This window comes from Dendrobates tinctorius, unplaced genomic scaffold, assembly GCF_039654945.1.
Source record: "Dendrobates tinctorius isolate UK_male_01 unplaced genomic scaffold, ASM3965494v1 ptg000040l, whole genome shotgun sequence".
Classification (NCBI taxonomy): domain Eukaryota; kingdom Metazoa; phylum Chordata; class Amphibia; order Anura; family Dendrobatidae; genus Dendrobates; species Dendrobates tinctorius.
In genome coordinates, this window is record NW_027361708.1 from 15,777,165 (window position 1) to 15,792,178 (window position 15,014).

Sequence of the window (15,014 nt, forward strand, 5' to 3'; positions counted from 1 at the left end):
CGTCTTTTTGGTCGCGTTTTATTCCACTTTTATTCTACTTTTTTGTGTTTTTTTTCTTACTGCATTCACTGAAGGTGTTAACTAGTGGGACAGTTTTATACTTTGGATTGTTCTGGATGAGATGATCCCAAATGTGTACTTTTTCTGTTTCAAGGTAAACTCTTCTGGATTCAGGACCTACTATGTTGTCCTCAGATGTATTTGTAGTACACACAACACTGTAGCTTCTCTGGGGGGATTGTGCACCATGTGGTATGAGTTCAATTTTAAAGGGAATCTGTCACCGGAAGTTGCAGGACAATGTAAATGGCCTGGGTCTGGTCCGATGGGCGGGGTTCCTTCTTTTTTCTTCACCCCATCCGTGGCCCCCGTCCGCGCTCTTCTCCGGTATTTTTCTCCATCATTCGTGCGTGCGCAAGGCAATCTTGCTTTGCGCACGTGCAGTATGCTTTGCCCAACTGCGGGCAAAGCCAAAAATCATTACTGCGCATGCGCCGGTACACTATGTCCCGGAACACAGCAAAATACTTCCGGGTCATAGTGTACCGGCGCATGCGCAGTAATGATTTTTGATGATTTTCACTGACTTGGACTTAACAAAAGTTGACTCGTAATGTCCCAAATAATTTGATTGCAAATATCTCCACAACTGAGAGGAGAAATTAAAGAAAAGTTTTATTCTACTATTTTGGCTCTATCATTATTACATCGTGTGTCCAGTTCAACATGAAAAATTTGGTCAAATTCATCTTTGAAGACTTGTGAATTTTAAGCCTTTAGGACAAAGCTATTTTTCATTGTCACATTCCAAGAGCCATAGTATTTTTATTTTTCATCAACATAGCTACTGTAAATAAGGGCTTGTTTTTTTCAGGATGAGTTAGTTGTATTCGTAAGTAGTACCAAGTTGGGGTACGTATTACCAAACTTTTATTAAGTCTTTATAGAGAGAAAAAAAACAAAAACAGCATTTCTTCTTGCTGATTTTGATGTTTTACATGTTCTGCTAATCACGTGCTGAGCAACTTTAGTTTGCGGGTCAACACAATTTTGGCAATGCCAAATTTATGTAGTTTTATTTATGGTTTATTGCTTTTGCACAATAAATACACTGCTTGAGTTCCAGTAAACAAGTTTTAACCCTCCGTCAGGCGCAATAGATCTGACAGGCACACAGTAATTAGTTTCACTTCTCTCTCCTTGCCCACTTATCAGAAAACCCCACCCCTCCTAGTTATCTCCTGACTCTACAGGCTCTGTGAAACCTGATATCACAGTGACTCAGCAGACCTTCTAGTGAGCAGATATCAACACTTTGGCTTCTCAGGCACATTGCGCCTGATTTCAACACAAATTGAAAGGTTAGTATTTTCTTTTTTTATTCATCACGATTGTGTATTTAGCTTGTTTTATGAAGGATTAATGCTAAGTTAGTGTACATAAGTACTGTTTTCTTAGACAAAAGGAGGGTGGCTTCTAAGGCACATTGCGCCCTAACACATACTCTTTCTCTCTTGCTTCAGATTTTCTGCTGCAATGGCCAGAAAACAGTATGATTCATCTAAACCCCTTCATTTAGAAGAAATGAAGATTTTTTTGTTAGAAGATGATGAGGAAGAACCAGCAGTAACTGAGGATTTAGAGGAATCTAGTGACATTTCATCTGAAGATGAGGTAGCAGAATGTAACACTGATTCTGGAACAGAGCAGGATGGTGATGACACTGATACAGAGGAAACAGACACAGATCTAGCTTATTATTTGGGCAAAGATAAAAATACAAAGGACGTCCCAAGGACGTTCCAGAACAAACACCGACTCTACCACCTTCTAAAAGACGCAGTTGTACTACCTGCTCATTTGTATCTGGTTTCAGAAGGCTTTCTAAATATGACTGCAAAATATGTAAAGAATCAATCTGCCTTTCCCATGCAACTTTCGTCTGCCAGCCTTGCTTTTCTAAGTGTACCTGTGCTGCTTCTGCTGCAATTGAAACCACTGAAGATGAGTAGAAAATAATTAAGTAACATCTAAGTGCAATATCCTTTAAGTTTTTTTCCATAATTTTATATTTAAGCAATAGTTAAGTAAAGATAACTGGAGCCTATTTGGCGGTACTACCGAAAAGTGGTACTTTTAGTTTTAATAAGTTTATGGTTAATAAATGTTTTTTTTTGCATCTGATTTGGTGTAATCTCTTTTAATACATTCCTATGAAGGTCACTGACTACTTCTATAGTCCTGAAATTGAAATATGTAGCTACTATAGGTGGTTTTCTGACCTGTGCTTGTCAGGCACATTGCGCATGAACTGAGGAGAATCTATATTGCGCCTGACGGAGGGTTAATGGAGGAATTGGGCATGAAACGAGGTCAATCAAAATTTGTGGCTGACAACAGATGTTGAAGATACTTTTTTTCTCAGAAGGAAAAAATACTTTCTAGCTGCATGTTGTTTGCGTGAATCAACTATCACAAAATAGAAGAAAGATTGAACAAGTCATTGAAAAAAATAATCACTGGAATCAAACGCAACCTTCCCAATCAATGTCGGCTGACTCAAAAGGGTTCCGCAAACATTCATCTAATGTGGGAAGCCTGTACTACAAATGCTTTACCCTCCAGAAGATGAATGCTGTTTCTTTTAGATACCCTCTAGTATACATTTATTTATATATATATATCTAATATATAAAGCTCAAAGTGTGTATGTATGTATGTATGTATGTATGTGTGTGTGTGTGTATGTGTGTGTCCGGGATAGGCATCCGCACCGTCGCAGCTACAGCCACAAAATTTGGCACAGTCACACGTCTGGACCCCGAGAGCGTCCTAAGCTATGTTGTGAGCTGAAATTTTAACCCCGCGCGTTCTAATTCACCAAACAATTTTGCCCCTATCTACATACTGGGGAAAAAGTGTGTGCGCGTCAAGCCCCGCCCCTCATAATGATGTCATAATGCCCCTATCTACATACTGGGGAAACAATGTGTGCGTATCAAGCCCCGCCCCTCATTATGATGTCACAATGGTTGCCATGGCGACGCTGATGTCATCATAGGTTGCAAGCCCTGCCGCCGCTCATTATGATGTCATAATGGTTGACTATGGAATGGAGAATGTGTGATGGGTATATGGGCACTGGACTATGGGATGGAGGATATGTATGACGGGTATATGGGCACGGGCCTATGGGATGGTGGATATGTATGACGGGTATATGGGCACGGGACTATGGGATGGAGGATGTGTGATGGGTATATGGGCACTGGACTATGGGATGGAGGACATGTATGACGGGTATATGGGCACGGGACTATGGGATGGACGATATGTATGACGGGTATATGGGCACGGGACTATGGGATGGAGGATGTGTGATGGGTATATGGGCACTGGACCCCGAGAGCATCATAGGCTATGTTGAGAGGTGAATTTTAACCCCGCGCATTCCAATTCACCAAACAATTTTGCCCTAGGTACATAATGGGGAAAAAGTGTATATATGTATGTGTGTATGTCCGGGGATTGGCATCTGCACCATTGCACCTACAGCCACAAAATTTTGTACAGTCACACGTCTGGACCCCGAGAACGTCATATGTTTTGAGGCAAATTTTTTTCCCCACGTGTTCCAATTCACCAAACAATTTGGCCTATTATTCTTATCATTTCTATGGTGTTATCGTCCTTCTGTAAAGTTGGAAAAAACACAATTTATTACCGTGCCAACACAGACCACCATCTGACACAGACTGCAGGGGGAGCCCAGTATGACACAGGATAGGATTAGATACACAGCTCAGCAGTCAGTATCCCACATGAGAGGATTAGACACATGGCTCAGCAGTCAGTATCACACAGGATAGGATTAGATACACAGCTCAGCAGTCAGCATCACACAGGATATGATTAGATACACAGCTCAGCAGTCAGTATCACACAGGATAGGAATAAATACACAGCTCAGCAGTCAGTATCACACATGATAGGATTAGATACACAGCTCAGCAGTCAGTATCACACAGGATAGGATTAGACACACAGCTCAGCAGTCTGTATCACACAGGATAGGATTAGACACATGGCTGAGCAGTCAGTAACACATGATAGGATTAGGTACACGGCTCAGCAGACATTATCACACAGAATAGGATTATATACACGGCTCATTAGTCAGTATCACACAGGATAGGATTAGATACACGGCTGAGCAGTCAGTAACACACATGATAGGATTAGATACACGGCTGAGCAGTCAGGATCATACAGGATAGGGTTAGATACACGGCTGAGCAGTCAGTAACACACATGATAGGATTAGGTGCACGGCTCAGCAGTCAGTATCACACAGGATAGGGTTAGATACACGGCTCAGCAGATGGTATCACACATGATAGGATTAGATACACGGCTCAGCAGACAGTATCTCATAAAATAGGATTAGATACACGGCTCTGCAGTCAGTATCACACAGGATAGGGTTAGATACACGGCTCAGCAGACAGTATCACACAGGATAGGATTAGATACACTGCTCAACAGTCAGTATCACACAGGATAGGATTAGATACATGGCTGAGCAGTCAGTAACACACAATAGGATTAGACACACAGCTCAGCAGAAAGTATCACACAGGGTAGGGTTAGATACACAGCTCAGAAACAGGATGTGCCAAAGGAGAGGACATTTTCATTCCAAGAATTCCACTCATTCCATCTGATTTGTTTTTTTATTTTAAACGCCTCCAGTTTCCATTTCAACTGCTATTTGTGTTGCAAATCTGTAGTGTTGAATATATGATGTGAAATTTTTTATGTGCAATATAATCATTATAATTTGTTATAACTAACCACAGTTGGTTACTATGCCCAGGCAACGCTGGGCTCTTCAGCTAGTATATATATATATATATATATATATATATATATATATATAAATATGTATTTTTTTAAATCTGAGAACCAATCAGAACTATTTCAGTTTTTCATTTACAGAGATGTATGACATCTTGTTTTTTGGGTAACACATTTTTGGGGTATTTATTGGTACCATTTATTTATCACTTTTTATTTAATCTTTTGGGAGGCGAGATGAACAAAACCACGGCAATTTTGGCTGTTTTTTATGCGGCATTTAAAGTGAAAGGTAAATAATGATATAGTGTTTTGACATTATGGATGCAGCAATACCAAATAAGTTACATTTATTTTTTTCAGCTTAAAACCATTTTATTATTGGGAAAACTGGAATTTTGGAAAAAGGTGTTTCTACTTTTTTCTTCTTTTTTTATTACTTAAATTTTTTTTATTATTTTAACTACAATATTTATTAGCCCTTATGATCGTATTAGTAACACACAACACTACTTTTGTACAGCTCTGATTACACTATCCGATTGGTGCTTGTCAGGCTTCATCTCCAATGGGATCTGATAGGTTGTAGTGTATGGCAGACCAGGAGGCCTTTGTTAGGTATCTGGTTGCCATAGCAATCCATAGGCACCTTGCGATTGCGCTGCAAGGGTTCCAATGGGCTGAAGGGGGATGTGCTTTCATGTTGTCAAACTGCTCATGTGCCGCTGTCACTACTACAGCGGTATATGAAGGGTTAAACTGCTGGAGTCGGCAAAAATGCTGATCCTAGTACTTACAGTAGGAGCTATATGTATCTCAACAGTGCAGAAACTGTGCCATACTATCAGTATTATGGATATATCAGTGATGAAGCACTAAGTGACATGTGCTTATGGATATGTACTGTGGTGGTGTTTATTATATAGACAGCAAAAACTATCCTAAAGGGAAAAGTAAACACAGCCTTTCAGGCAAAACAGGAAAAAACAACAAAAAAAAATAAAAATGCTGTAACACTGTCCATACATTTGTGGGGAGCGGGCCGCTCTGGAGCAACACAAGCTCAGGACACATAGCACTGGAGATCCTCTCTCCTGCCCTGGTGAACCAAGACTGCCTCTGGAGTCCAGCTATTTAAGTTCCAGACCACTCCATGGGGAGGAGATAAGGTGGACATCCTCCCACCCGCTGTATGGATGTCTACATAAAAGTTAGCCCATCATAACAAATTAGCTTAAGGGTACCGTTACACCTAGCGATGCACCAGCGATCCCGACCAGCGATATGACGCGGTCAGGATCGCTGGTGCATCGCTAGGTGGTCGCTAGTGAGCTGCCACACAGGCAGATCTCACCAGCGACATCGCTGGGGACGGGGATCGCTACTTACCTGTCAGACGCGGCGATCCTGCGTCCTCCCGTCCGCGTCCACGCGTCGCTCGTCGGCGCCACAGGAAGCGCCGCAGGAAGAGACCGACGAGGAATGGTCCAGGAGCTTCTCGCGCGATCAACGATAACCAGCGGGGGAGCCGGTCGGAGGTAAGTATCACATGCAGCGATATCGCTAGCGAAATCGGTGACTTTACAGCGATATTGCTAGCGATATCGCAGTGTGTAACGGGGGCTTAACCCCTCCAGCACTTAGTGTGACGGAGGAAAACTCTAGGTTTTATATCACTGACGCCATCAAGCGTAGTGAAACATATCTCCCCTCCAGCACTTTACCAGTGAGTTTGTCGCAGTACGTCAAATAGCAAATAGCATTAAGGGGTTAAAATATTTATACAAATTTTTGCAAATCCTTACAATACCGCAAATTAAAACAAATGTTAAAAACGTAAAGAAATTAATTTGGTGATATCAACGTGCAAGGCTATTCATTACTGTGCTGTCTGAACATGCAAACAACATAAAATCAAGCTGACAGCAAACAGAGTAATAAATGTTCTGCAATCTCTGAAGGACCATTCATTGACAATGATTGGACCTCAATGAGAAAGGAGACAGTGAAACACAGCAGTGTTAATTTGGGATGTGTATTTTTGTCCTCAGACAAAGAGTCTAATATACAAGACATAAATACCATTATTGTAGAACATCAATCTTCACTCTTGGGGAGAGACACACACCCACACAATTTGTTCAGCAGCTCATCGTGGAAAATGATAGGCTATATTTCTTGTGAGACTTTCAAACATTTTGAAAATGAACAAGAATAAAAAATGAAATTAAGCTAAAAGCAATTGGGCCCAAAACAGTAATAAGTAAATAAATACACAAATAAATAGCATTTTATTAATGTTTTCAATCTTCACAGAATTTAGGTGACAATTTTAGGTTGGAGAAAACAAAAGAATGTTGCCAAAAGCAAATCAGAAAACGGAATCTCTTGGCAAGTGGCATCCTTTGGAAACTCTCCTTAACTCAGTCGATCTACAATTGGCTTTGGTTATTTTGTATATCCCATAATTTCCTTATGCTTTCAGACCTACAGCAAACAAATAGCATTCAGAAAAGCAGAGATTTAAAATAATGGTTGTACAGACCCCGCTGAGGAGTTATGTGCTCTTCACTTGTTATTTTCTTTTCGCATCCTTTAGTTTGTTGTGGGCAGAGATGGCGTTTGTGGAACCATCTGTGAACATTCACCCTTTGATGGAATAGTGCTTGTGCAATGCACTGAACACCTGCTCAAATACATGTGAGTTTACACCATGTCCGCCATGTTTTATTCTACAGTATAAGTGGAGATAAGATAATACTATACTTAACACTGAATTTTTCTTAAGGAATTGTGTTTTACATATGTTTCTGTTCATTTAGATCTGTTGAAAAGACTGGGATTATTAGCCCAACTGATAAGTAACATGATTTTTTATTTCTACAGTTGCAAACATTTTTGCTGCAACATTAAAGGGGTTATCGAGTCCAAATCAATAAGTCTTCATTCACTTTTTGTGACTGCAGACTTATGAATCCCCCTAGTGCGCACACTGTGCACTGCGGGGATTCACCATTTTCAGACCCGGGACCGGAGGGTATGTACAGATGTGGCCAAAAGTATTGACACCCCTGCAATTCTGTAAGATAATACTCAGTTTCTTCCTGAAAATGATTGCAAACACAAATTCTTTGGTATTATTATCCATTTAATTTGTCTTAAATGAAAAAACACAAAAAGAATTGTCCTAAAGCCAAATTGGATATAATTCCACACCAAACATAAAAAAGAGGGTGGACAAAAGTATTGTCACTGTTCGAAAAATCATGTGATGCTACTCTAATTTGTGTAATTAACAGCACCTGTAACTTACCTGTGGCACCTAACAGGTGTTGGCAATAACTAAATCACACTTGCAGCCAGTTGATATGGATTAAAGTTGACTCAACCTCTGTCCTGTGTCCTTGTGTGTACCACATTGAGCATGGAGAAAAGAAAGAAGACCAAAGAACTGTCTGAGGACTTGAGAAACCAAATTGTGAGGAAGCATGAGCAATCTCAAGGCTACAAGTCCATCTCCAAAGACCTGAATGTTCCTGTGTCTACTGTGCGCAGTGTCATCAAGAAGTTTAAAGCCCATGGCACTGTGGCTAACCTCCCTAGATGTGGATGGAAAACAAAAATTGACAAGAGATTTCAACGCAAGATTGTGCGGATGTTGGATAAGGAACCTCGACTAACATCCAAGTTCAAGCTGCCCTGCAGTCCGAGGGTACAACAGTGTCAACCCGTACTATCCGTCGGTGTCTGAATGAAAAGGGACTGAATGGTAGGAGACCCAGGAAGACCCCACTTCTTACCCTGAGACATAAAAAAGCCCTTCTGGAGTTTGCCAAAACTTACCTGAAAAAGCCTAAAACGTTTTGGAAGAATGTTCTCTGGTCAGATGAGACAAAAGTAGAGCTTTTTTGGGCAAAGGCATCAACATAGAGTTTACAGGAGAAAAAAAAGAGGCATTCAAAGAAAAGAACACGGTCCCTACAGTCAAACATGGCGGAGGTTCCCTGATGTTTTGGGATTGCTTTGCTGCCTCTGGCACTGGACTGCTTGACCATGTGCATGGCATTATGAAGTCTGAAGACCTGAAGACTACCAACAAATTTTGCAGCATAATGTAGGGCCCAGTGTGAGAAAGCTGGGTCTCCTGTTATAAATGAGTCACCGAGGAGGAAAAACAAAAACAAGCTAAGCCACAGAAAACCAGAGAGGTTGGTAACTAAGCGGATTGCAGACCCCTGATCCTATCCACACAACTAGCAGTAGCCGTGGAGTGGTCCTACGATGATCCTAGACGCCTCGTCACAGCCGGAGAACTAAATTAGCCTAAAGCAAGAAAAGGGGAAATCTAAACTGCCCCAGAGCAGACCCCAAAGCAATAGACAGCCCCCAAACATGTATTGTCGGTGAGACAAGATGAAAACACAAACACAGATAGAAAAATAGGCTGAGCAAACGATGGGGCCCACACTAACTAGAAAGGACAGGAAGGGAAAGATGCTGTCTGCAATCACACACAAAGCCCTGCCAAAAAAAGTCCAACACTTTCTGATAACAAAAAACCCTGAAGTCGCTAGACTTCAATTCCCTATATCAGCACTCTGGTATATTCTGAAGACAGAGCAAAAAGAGACCAATCTGATCATGGGCAAAAAGCAAACTGGCATAAACAGAAACATAAGAATGGAAATTCAGCACAGCCCCAGCAGGGGCTGGCTGACCACAAAAACTGAGTAAACCAGACCAAATCTCATGTGAAAAAATAGCAGAGCACACTTAGCTTGAGAAGGCAGGAACAGAGCTGGAAACCAGAACCTCAGAGCAGGAAAAATCACCAGCACAAAATTAGGGAGTCGGCTGTCTTAAATCAAGTCAGAGACTCCTGATGTCCACCCACAGTTCTCCTCCTCAGGTGGCAGGTCTCTGCCATTTAGATCAGCTTCATTATCTACTGTCACCACTAGAGGGAGCCCGGATGGAGAACTTACGACTCCTCTGTCAACACAGCCAGCTCCACCACCCTCACCAGAAGCCAGAGGTAAACCAGAAAATGAGTTCACAACAGTCTCCCTCAGAGGTCATGGGTCTTCCAGCAGGACAATGACCCAAAACACACTTTAAATAGCACTAGAAAATGGTTTGAGAGAAAGCACTGGAGACTTCTAAGGTGGCCAGCAATGAGTCCAGACCTGAATCCCATAGAACACCTGTGGAGAGATCTAAAAATGGCAGTTTGGAGAAGGCACCCTTCAAATATCAGGGACCTGGAGCAGTTTGCCAAAGAAGAATGGTCTAAAATTCCAGCAGAGCATTGTAAGAAACTCATTGATGGTTACCGGAAGCAGTTGCTCGCAGTTATTTTGGCTAAAGGTTCTGCAACCAAGTATTAGGCTGAGGGTGCCAATACTTTTGTCTGGCCCATTTTTGGAGTTTTGTGTGAAATGATCAATGTTTTCCTTTTTGCTTCATTCTCTTTTGTGTTTTTTCATTTAAGACAAATTAAATGAAGATAATAATACAAAAGAATTTGTGTTTGCAATCATTTTCAGGAAGGAACTGAGTATTATCTGACAGAATTGCAGGGGTGTCAATACTTTTGGCCACAGCTGTATGAGCTATACATACTCGTGGCCTCGCTCCATACATTTGCATTGAGCAAGGCTGCGCCTCGTCTAGTGAGGAGGCCGGCCAGTGGGTGTGACCGACTAGGGTGCACAGCCTCACTCCATGTGTATGGAAGCGAGGCCGCACCCACTGTCCGGGAGTATGTATAACTCATATACCCTCCGACCCTGGGTCGGAAACAAGGAAATCCCTGTAGCACATAGTGCATGTGCTGGGGGGATTCATAAGTCTGCAAACAACCCCTTTAACATATACTTCATAGAGGATGATATTGTTTTTTTTTTACTTTTATTGAATGGCATGGTGCTGCAATGCTTTACATGAATACATTTATTACTTGTTATATTACAAGCTGATGTCTGTAAATCATCATTAAGGCCCTTTAATTTAACAGAAGACAAATGAAAATGTCATCAGGTAAATACTTAAAAGACAGTAAGCCTGAAACATGGAGTTACTTTGCATAAAGGGGCATGGTGGCATTTAATGCTATCTACAGTTAGGTCCATATATATTTGGACAGAGACAACATTTTTCTAATTTTGGTTCTAGACATTACCACAATGAATTTTAAACAAAACAATTCAGATGCAGTTGAAGTTCAGACTTTCAGCTTTCATTTGAAGGTATCCACATTAAAATTGGATGAAGGGTTTAGGAGTTTCAGCTCCTTAACATGTGCCACCCTGTTTTTAAAGGGACCAAAAGTAATTGGACAATTGACTGCAAGGCTATTTCATGGACAGGTGTGCGCAATCGCTTCGTTATGTCATTCTCAATTAGGCTGTGTGCCCACGATGCGATTTTTAAGCGTTTTTGCCGCGATTTTCGGCGCGAAAACGCTGCAAAAACATTTAAAAATCGTGTACAGAACGCCCCCCTATGCATTCCTATGGCATTCCGCACATGCTGTGCTAATGCTGCGCTTTTTTTCCGCACCGGAATTGCATCGCGGAAAAATTCGCAGCATGGTTATTCTTTTGTGAGGAATCGCAAAGAATTGCCGCAATTCCACACCCATAGGAATGCATGAGAATCGCTTACTTCCCGCATGTGGCTATGCCCACCATGCGGGAAGTTAAGCGTCTCATGTGCGGATGGTACCCACGGTGTGGAGGAGAGGAGACTGTCCTCCAGGCCCTGGGTACCATACCCCTGTAAAAAAAAGAATAAAAAAGAAAAAATCGGGGTATATTTACCTTCCGACGTCCCGCGCTGCATTCCCGGCCTAAGCGTTCCCAGTAATGCCTTGCGGCATAGTCCTGTGATGACGTAGTCTCGTGTGACTCTAGCGGTCTCGCTAGATCGCTATAGCAACGCGAGACTACATCATCACAGGTCTCGCAAGGCATCAGTGGGAACGCTTAGGCCCGGGATGGCAGCGCGGGATGTCGGAAGGTAAATATACCCCGATTTTTTATTTTTTTATCATTTTTAACATTTTATCTTTTACTATTGAGGCCGCATAGGCAGCCTCAATAGTAAAAAGCTGGTCACACTTGTCAAACACTATGTTTGACGAGTCTGACCAACCTGTCAATCACTTTCCAAGCGATGCTTCAAATCGCTTGGAAAGTGCTTGAGAAAATCGCGGGAAAATCGCGAACAGAATCGCGGTAAAATTGCTGTGAAATCGCGTGGAAAAAAACGTGCGATTTCTGGGAAGGAGTCCGGTTTTCAGTGTGCGTTTTAACACGCAACGTGGGCACAAAGCCTTAAGCAGACAAAAGGCCTGGGGTTGATTTGAGGTGTGGTGCTTGCATTTGGAAGGTTTTGCTGTGAAGGAAAAATGCTGTCACAAGGGACAGCACAAGGGAAATACCAAGGCCAGGTATCCATCCACAGACAGCTGTTTGGGGGTGTTGCCCCTCATCAGTGTGGAGTAGGATTCTGGCTAGGTGGGAGCAATGCCTAGTAGACCAACATCACGAAACAATCACTGACCTCAGGGAGACCAGTCAAAGAAAACACTGCGGCCTTGGTATTTCCCTTGTCATATCTGTAAACTCGTAATGCGCTGGATATTGACTTAAAGGGCCACTTAATATGGTGGTCATGGTGGTTTCCGAAAGGAGCCACCCCTTGGCTGGGTCCTTCCCTGGAGGAATATCTGGCTAGTCCCGTGTTTGAGACTCTTAAATGAGGCTCCACGGACTTTATTTGCACATTCGTATTTCCCAGGGAGCATTGCACCTAGGATTTCACTGATTGAGCGCCTTTGCCGGCTGCCACAGTGTTTTCTTTGACTGGTCTCCCTGAGGTCAGCGATTGTTTCGTGATATGTTTTATACAAGACACATTTAAAGACCAAAATATGAATCTATAAAATCTCCAACCATATACAAAAAATTCAAATTTACTTGCTTCTGATACTCATCGCAATGTTCTGACTGACTGGCGGCTCCTCTGACATGAGTGTGACGGCTGCATAGAAATTTATATGCTGTCAGGAGCACCACCAGCCTATCTGTGCACTGTGATGCAATCATTGTCCGTGATATAGATCTAACTGTGCCCTAATGGTTATAAAGTTATCCTGCATGAAGTCTTTTCCAACATTGTCACCAAGTAAAACCAGGCGGTGAAGGGTTTTAATGATTTTGGGGCAATAATAACGGAACCTAGCAGAGTTAAATGCGAACGAGAGGTTTATGATGGCTGAGAGGAAAAAGCAGAAATGGAGTAAGGGTGTGTGTGCAAAACATCTTTTTCAAGTGGATTCCACCTGGAATTTGTTTGAAGAAAGTGCTGTAAAACTGCAACAAAAAATTGACACAAAGCAGAGCAATGTAAAAATGACATGGCTGTCCATGTGTTCACTTTTTTGCTTCTCCTTTTAATTGCTTTAGGGTTCAGAAAATGTGAAATGTTAAAATTGAATTTGTCTCCAGTTTTTTGCTTCCCCATCTAAGAGAAGCATAAAGTAGGGACAGAGACTGGGACAGTGATGTGTCACTTACTGGGCTCCTTGTTGTCAGTTTGAAACAATTACTGCTTTAAAGATCTGCTGCAAATCTAACAGTTCTCTGAATGCCGAGCTCTGTAAATCCAACCTTGCCCACAACCTTGCTGAAATTACATCTTTGCAATAATAAAATAAAATCTGATTTCAACTCCACCGTATCTACAATTATGCCTTACACAAATGTCTGTACTGCACCACGTAATAGAGGACTGATCCTACAATGCAAAATGATCGTAGAATGCAAATGTAAAAATACTATCAGAAATTGTGAGAAAATCAAAACGTTTTTCCAACAATAATGTTTAAATGGAATCTGTCATTACAATTTTACTACTGAAAGTAGCAGTTTTGCTGTAAAGTACAAGAAGAAAAAGGATAACTTTTGTAGTAATCTAATTATGCCAGCACTGAGAATTCCGAGAGAATATCCTGAAATCATCCCTTTAATTAGATCTTTATCCATGGACATATCTCAAAACACTGATTTGTTAGTGTTTTGCGGAAGTACCCATAATTCTGATAGTAATTTAGTCTTTTGCTGACAATAAAAATCAAGTGCATGATAGGTCACTGCCTACTGAAATTAAAGAGAACCTGTCATGTGAAAAAAACACTATTAACCTTGAGATATAGAATTAATCTGCAGGGCAACGTGCTGAACGTGCTCAGTGTCCGCACTGAACTCCGCTGCCGGGAGGAAATTAACTTTACTCCAGCCAGTAATGTTTGGCGTTCAGTCAGAAGGGGGGACTAGCACAGGTTCAGTCACCGGTCACTGACTGACAGCCGGCCCTAATGCGTGCAGGGAAGGCGGTTACAGCCACTGCTCATTATACAGATAACAATGACTGAACGCGCGCTGGCGCCAACCCCATGACTGAATGCAAAACTCTGCCGGGGTGAATAAAGTTCATTTCCTCCTGGCAGCGGGGCTCAAAGTGCAGGTGCCGGGCAGGTTCGGAATGCTATTAACCTGCAGATGAACTCCATATCTGCAGGTTAATAGCGCTTTTTCATGTGACAGGTTCTCTTTAATAGAAGTTTTGAGAAGCTTTTGCAGCAGCTGTATCCCCACCACATCCAAAACACCATATCATTAAAGCCGAGATGATTCCGTCTTTGACGTAACGAACAATGAGCTTAGTAGAATCTTAATAGTATTCTAAAGTCTTACACCATTGCTTAAAATAACATTTAGAATTTTACCTATTGTATAAAATGACTGTTCTCCAGCTTCCATCATCCTACCTGGCAGGATAACTAGCTTATGCTGGATAAAGCCTCCATATCTTGCTCATAAACTCATGACACATAATATTAATAAGCAATTATAATATTAAATACTTTATTACCAACTGGCTGTAAATTGCTGTCTTGTATGTTCTGCCCTCCAGCAAATGTCTGTCAGAATAAGCGGGATTATAAAGATTCTCATGATGAAATTTGCAGCCTTTGTAGGTTAAAGAATAAATATAATGTTGATCTTGATCCTGTGGTCTCACAACAATGAGTACACTGTGCAGAGATTAATAGCCAACAGTGGGAGACACATTTTACTCTGCATGTTCGA

General features: G+C 41.7%; 1 protein-coding gene across 2 annotated transcripts in view; it reads left to right on the top strand.

Annotated features, from left to right (window-relative positions):
• The window catches only part of CHAT (choline O-acetyltransferase), a 128,207-nt gene that overhangs the window by 65,679 nt on the left and 47,514 nt on the right, over window positions 1-15,014 (top strand). For both annotated transcript variants that reach the window (XM_073574832.1, XM_073574833.1), the window contains exon 6: window positions 7,457-7,557. In XM_073574832.1, coding sequence (XP_073430933.1) covers window positions 7,457-7,557 — 101 coding nt within the window. The remainder of the gene's footprint in view (window positions 1-7,456; window positions 7,558-15,014) is intronic.